Raw genomic sequence first — 6,000 nt, 5'->3', positions numbered from 1 at the left:
TATTTATACTATTAATCTTGCTCACAGCACTACGTTCCTTTTAATTATTATAATTAACTTACTTTGCATTAATATTTAAATACGTAAAATTTCACTTCATAAGTTTAATTAATAGTAATTATATGATCAATAATGGGAACAGTTTACTTAAGGACACATTATTATATTTATAATACTGAGCGAAACACTACAATGAGTTTGAGTTCACGGAGTATTTAATAAAAGCTTAAAGTCTCTTGGACCACTCGTATCAAATCCCCTTCGCTATGACCGTGAACTTTAAACTTGGTTTAAATATTATGATATATTTATGTGGATTTGTTTTCTATTTGTAGATAATAATTATAAAAAAATAATCAAAAATACTCTGTTTTCATAAAGCGGTTCTTTGTGACATGTTTTTAATCTGTGCCAATTTCGTGGCTGTCCAGAATAAACAGTGCTCTGAAATAGAGAAAAAGTATTATACGCTTTCGCCTTAGCGATATACAGTACTTGTATCTGCTGTCGAATACTTTTTTTAATTTAAGAATTGGCATTCGACGTTAAAACGTCAAGTATCTCTTACGATTCGAAGTACAATGTGTACCTGAAATTTTTATCATTGATACTTTATTATACCAATAAGGCCATGGAACCCCATTTCAGATCAAGGTTTATTTGATATTAAATATAAAGCGGCTTTATACGTCCATACACACACATAAATATATATATATATTTAACAAATTTATTTACATATTGCTCAGGGTTCCGCAAGTCTCATCTACGACGGTATCTATAAAGCGTGTCTAATTTGTATCAGTTTTCCAACCGTCTCACAGCCAACGATATAGATCTTAATTATGCTTATGATGATTTAAAAAAAAAAACTTTACACTATCAAAAGAGGTTACATCAAAAACCGCGAATATTTTCTCAAAAATAAATTGACGTAAAAATTTTTTTTTATGTAATTACTCTTACAACATACACCTACGGAACCCACACGGCAAAATTCCTCGGCGGGTATTATGTTATACAACATCATAAGCGCTGTATATTGCATTGCTATTGTCGTAAAAGGAACAGAAATAATTTCCTTAACACCCTTAACACACACAACTTTTCGATATATACTCGTAAATATGTTAAAAATTACTATTTATGTAGAAAAAGTGTACCGTGCACTATACATGAATGTGTATTAACCGGTGTAAATTTCGATAAAATGAAATTATATTTTTATAAAACTAGGGCGACCATGTTCAAATATCCTATTATATAAATATATTATGTATAAATATTTACACACCTTATTCATATACCCACGATAAATACAAATCATTTTCACAATCCGTCGTTGACTTAGATTTTTATTTATATCAATGAGTGTGAGTTGAAATTTTTTAATAGTATATTTAATATGAGTAATTCGTCGAAATATTTCAATGTTCGGCTATCCAATCGCATTCCATTTACCGAAAGCGGTTTATTCCGGATTATCACAAACGCGGATATCGATACGTTTTCAGATAGACTGAATGAACTATCAAACGGCTGTTTAAAATCTAAAAGGCCATATATTTAATGCAGACATTGTAAATAAAATATTATGTTTGAAATTCGAACGTAAAAAAAATATTAAATCGATAAACTTAAACCAACGTAAAGTCTTAGTTTCCTTGGCATATACGAGTCATTTATAAATTATATTTATAAGATTTGTTAACTTTTTAAATTTTATTTATTACTGTACTTACTGTTATAACATGTAGAAACATATGTTAATATGATTAATATTCATATCAATGATCGGCTATTGTAACAATGATAAATTATCCAAAATTTTATTAACGTACATTTCAGCCATTTTGTTTACCAAAATTGTACAGAACACAACCATTTAATTTAAGTTTAATTTAGTTTAGACTTGAATTTAGTTTTGAGACAATTATCTTTTGTACTTAATTGATCATTGGTATTTTCAATTTTGTGACGAGTGATATTCGAATTACGAAAAAACTGATGAAAACAATATTTTAAATAGATATTATTAATTTTAACAATTTAATGCTGAGCTAATATTTTAATACAAAGTAATCGTTTATATATAAACCAACCTATCAATGTGTCATGAAAAAAAAAACATGCCAAGAAAACTAGGCAATTAATATACAAGACGAATTACCCATATTATAATTATATATTCCCTCGTCAACCACTCATTCGGGACTAGACATAAAAGAGTCGTTACCCTACTAATCGACGGATAGGTGATTTCTACGTGGGTCATGATCCGATATACTTAGGAAAATAGGCACTAATTGCTGACGTTTGGAGTTCAGTTTATTGTACCTAATTTCAGTAGAACTAGTCATAGTTTTGAGCTCTTGTGAAAGAGTATTAAGAATAGCCATTTATTTACCTAAGGTTAAAATATGACGAAAATTTATTTTCGAATAATACTCTAAATATACTTTGGTAAAACTAATGTCTACTTATACACGTGTCTACAGTAAAGTTAGATTTACGATTTAATTATATTTTGACGCTAAATAAGTCTTCGCTTTAATAAATTACGTAAATTATAATGAAGAGTGTTATCATAATTATACAATAGTGAACTAGGTATTCATCTAAGAGTAAATAAATTGTAACTACTAGTGCTTTCTGCTTACGAAGATACAGACTATACTGATAAGTTTATATAGAACAGTTTAGCTAACAGATTCAGATCCGTACTGTAAATTACATTTTAGACTATGATGACTACTCTTTAAATACATTTTAATTTATAATATTTTTTAATTTCCTCAGCGCATTTTTTTTTATTTTTACTTCCCTTATTCTTAATCATTGGGAATATTGCAAATAGCAAGATTCGAATATATTTATAAAAAGCACATGGCCAATATACGAGTCGTGGTTCGTTGATTTGGTATCCTTATCGTCGACGTCATTATTCGGTGCAAGTTCAATTTCGTGGTCAGTATCTAATTCTCTCCGCCGAGTAAAACCAAGTCGTCTGCAACCACATCTGATACGTGCAGGTAAATGATCCAATACATCAGATTAAAGCAGACGAAGCAAACGGGAAAAACGATCCGTGAGTACTTATCGATGTCCGATGGTGTAGTGCCGAGGAGTTTGTTGATACCCTGGAATATTTTAACTTGGAATATATTGCTAAAGAGATGAGCACGTAGAAATGGAAAAAAATACAATCAAATAATAAAACTTCGCATAAAATCGCAAAGTCATTCGCATCGCCTTGATTTCGCATTGCTAGATATCAATAAACATCAAAAATGGAAACAAATACAATCCTTAGCTAACAAACCTTAGATGCTTGGAGCAGGTGAGCGGGGATTTCTTCTTCGGCCGGTGCTACAGGTACAGTGACGGTAGCAGATGTCTGTGGCATGGGAATAGTCACAGGCACCGGTACAGAGACAGGCACGGTAACCGCAACAGGGACAGCAGAAGAAGGCCCACCTCGTGAGCCGTTGGATTCCAATGGGCCAGTTTTGGTGTATACTTTTGCATCGTGTACCTTGAATCGCACTTCCTGTGTGTGAGGATTATAAGACTACATTGAGCATAGAAAACATATTCTTAATATAAAATAACGTCGTTATCAAGAGAAAGGTTTATTTTGTACCGATGATCGGCTTGGCGGTGCTGGTCGAGTTATCGTGCTATTGCGTGGTGGAGGCAACGGCTCGGGTACAGAAGGCCCGGGTGCACCTTCGACCTGAACGGTTTTTTTCTCAGCGGCCATTTTCTGGACAGCATTGAATCGTTGTTTTCTCATCTGAATCCTTTTCGCCATGTAGCCGACTGTCGCATATTCTGCAATAGACGGCTATCAGTAATGGTGTGTAACTTCGCGACTATCGCGAAGCCTATTATTAACATTGGAACATTAAAAAAGAACGCATCGCATATAAAAACTAACAAACGCACAATAATAACACAAATAATCATGAATATTAATTACATTAACAATTAAACAATACAATTTGCACATTCTTTAAGGCTCAGATATCTTGTATTACCTAGTAAACTTGCGAAGACCATAACGAAGCAGGTGCCCAGGTAAACATCAATCGACTTGACGTAAGAAATTTTCGGTAAAGCTGCATTAGTTGACGACATAAGCGTGGTCATAGTAAGGACAGTGGTGACTCCAAGGGAAACCCTAGCTGGTGTTGCATTTCGATTCAACCAAAATGAGACCCAAGATATAATTACGATGAGACCAGATGGAATATAAATCTGTATAAGATAGTATCCCATTGATCTCACGAATTGAATTTCACACGCCAGACGAGAATAATTTCCTGTAATAAAGAATAAACTTTAGTAATTAAAATTTACAATGTGGTCGTGATTTTAATGAAAGCATATAAAAGTCAGATTTAGGTAGTATCTTAGATAAAATTAAAATGATCGCAGTCCAGCGATCCAATAAGGACGTGCAAAGATGATAAGAATGAAAAAATGGAGGATAAATAAAGTATGTAATCTAAATGGTGTTGGCAAAGGTGCTTTTTACCTGTTGTTAACGAGATCTCCATAGCACGTTGTCGATGGCCGAGCACCTTGAACTGCGGTAGGGATACCTCGCTCGAAACACCCACTGAGTTAGGTCCTTCGTTCCACTTATATCGGATGTCCCGCATGGTGTAGCCAACTGTACCATGCAGAGAATATATGGAACGATAAAATTAAACACCCATCGCACTGGGTTTTCAATATAATCTTGAGAATGGATGATTTTAACTACCAAAGCTAAGTGTACAACGACCTAGATATATATGGTGTCGTATTACGTGTCTGTTTTGTTAATTGTCTACCAAATGAAAGCCTCATGAACTTGCACACGCGTTGTGCACTGGGGTATTTAACAGACGGTATCAGTTTTGTATCGTTAAAAAAAATTATCAGCAATAAAGGAGTACAAAAATTTGGATTAAAAAAAGTTTTATTACCTACTATTGAACGATCAATATAGGTAAATACAATTGAAGGTAGTACCCATTACTTACAGCTTTCAATTTCTATGTTGCATAGTTGGCGATCCATTGGAAAATATTGTAAATCCATTGGACAAGAAGCGGTGATAGTTAACCTAAAAAAAAAACAATTCATATTATATACAGATACATTGCCTAAAACAGCAGATGAGAAATGTTTAGGTAGAGACAGCGATCTATTAACAAATGCGTCGTTTTAAGATTATATAATTTATCAAGTGGTCAACAATATTTATATATACGCATCCATTAACTACTCTTATAGCAGAACCTTATGTTCTGAACAATTTTAATTTCGGATTGACATACAAAAATATAAACAAGTCAAAATTACTATTCAGATTATTCTTTTAATAGATCATATGTAATTAATTGCATCTAGAGTAAATATAAATAATATGAAAAAGTATTTTAAGGTATAAAAGTCGTGAATAATTTTAAAAAGTCGATACTCGAAAATAAAATACCTAATACTTCGGGTGATAGATCCAGAATGATGAATCCGAATAAATTCGTTGCTCGTTGTGGCGATATGGAAGTAAGACTGCTTCTCGTTAACGAAGAAGGTATCAGGCACCCATATATTTCGAATAAATTCGGATCCAACTGAGAGAGTTTCAACGCCAGGTCGTTTTTTATAAGCAAGCCTTGGATCAGTCCAAAATTGTCTAAAGTAGAAGTCCAGTGTGAAATCCTGCAAAACCGGTACTATTCAAAATAACTGACTGTAAAAGGTAAAAAAAGCACACAATGCATGTCATCGAGTTATAATTCAGTTTCAAACGTCCACCACTGAGACATGAATTGTCTGAACATCACACAAGTGACAGCAAGGCAGCGAGATGTTGAAAAAAACAAACAGTTGAAAATAATTTGTATAGCATTAAAAGGTTAAGATTGCGTATTGTCTATGATATTTTATTTTATTTTAATAGGCATTAAAAGCTTAGACGAATGCTTAGATAAACACACATAAACA

General features: G+C 32.8%; 1 protein-coding gene across 1 annotated transcript in view; it reads right to left on the bottom strand.

Annotated features, from left to right (window-relative positions):
* Positions 1–2,904: 2,904 nt before the first annotated feature.
* Positions 2,905–6,000, bottom strand: part of LOC125075759 (gamma-aminobutyric acid receptor subunit beta-like) — a 63,758-nt gene continuing 60,662 nt past the window's right edge. Inside the window, exons 4-10 of the mRNA XM_047687482.1 lie at positions 5,489–5,715; positions 5,034–5,116; positions 4,541–4,678; positions 4,041–4,325; positions 3,644–3,834; positions 3,323–3,571; positions 2,905–3,140 (exon numbers count right to left, since the gene is read on the bottom strand). Of these exons, the coding sequence (XP_047543438.1) occupies positions 2,976–3,140; positions 3,323–3,571; positions 3,644–3,834; positions 4,041–4,325; positions 4,541–4,678; positions 5,034–5,116; positions 5,489–5,715 (1,338 nt within the window). The 3' untranslated portion in view covers positions 2,905–2,975. The remainder of the gene's footprint in view (positions 3,141–3,322; positions 3,572–3,643; positions 3,835–4,040; positions 4,326–4,540; positions 4,679–5,033; positions 5,117–5,488; positions 5,716–6,000) is intronic.

This window comes from Vanessa atalanta, chromosome Z (assembly GCF_905147765.1).
Source record: "Vanessa atalanta chromosome Z, ilVanAtal1.2, whole genome shotgun sequence".
Taxonomy (NCBI): Eukaryota; Metazoa; Arthropoda; class Insecta; order Lepidoptera; family Nymphalidae; genus Vanessa; species Vanessa atalanta.
The sequence above is the reverse complement of the archived record's forward strand: the minus strand, read 5'-3'. Positions and strand labels throughout refer to the sequence as shown.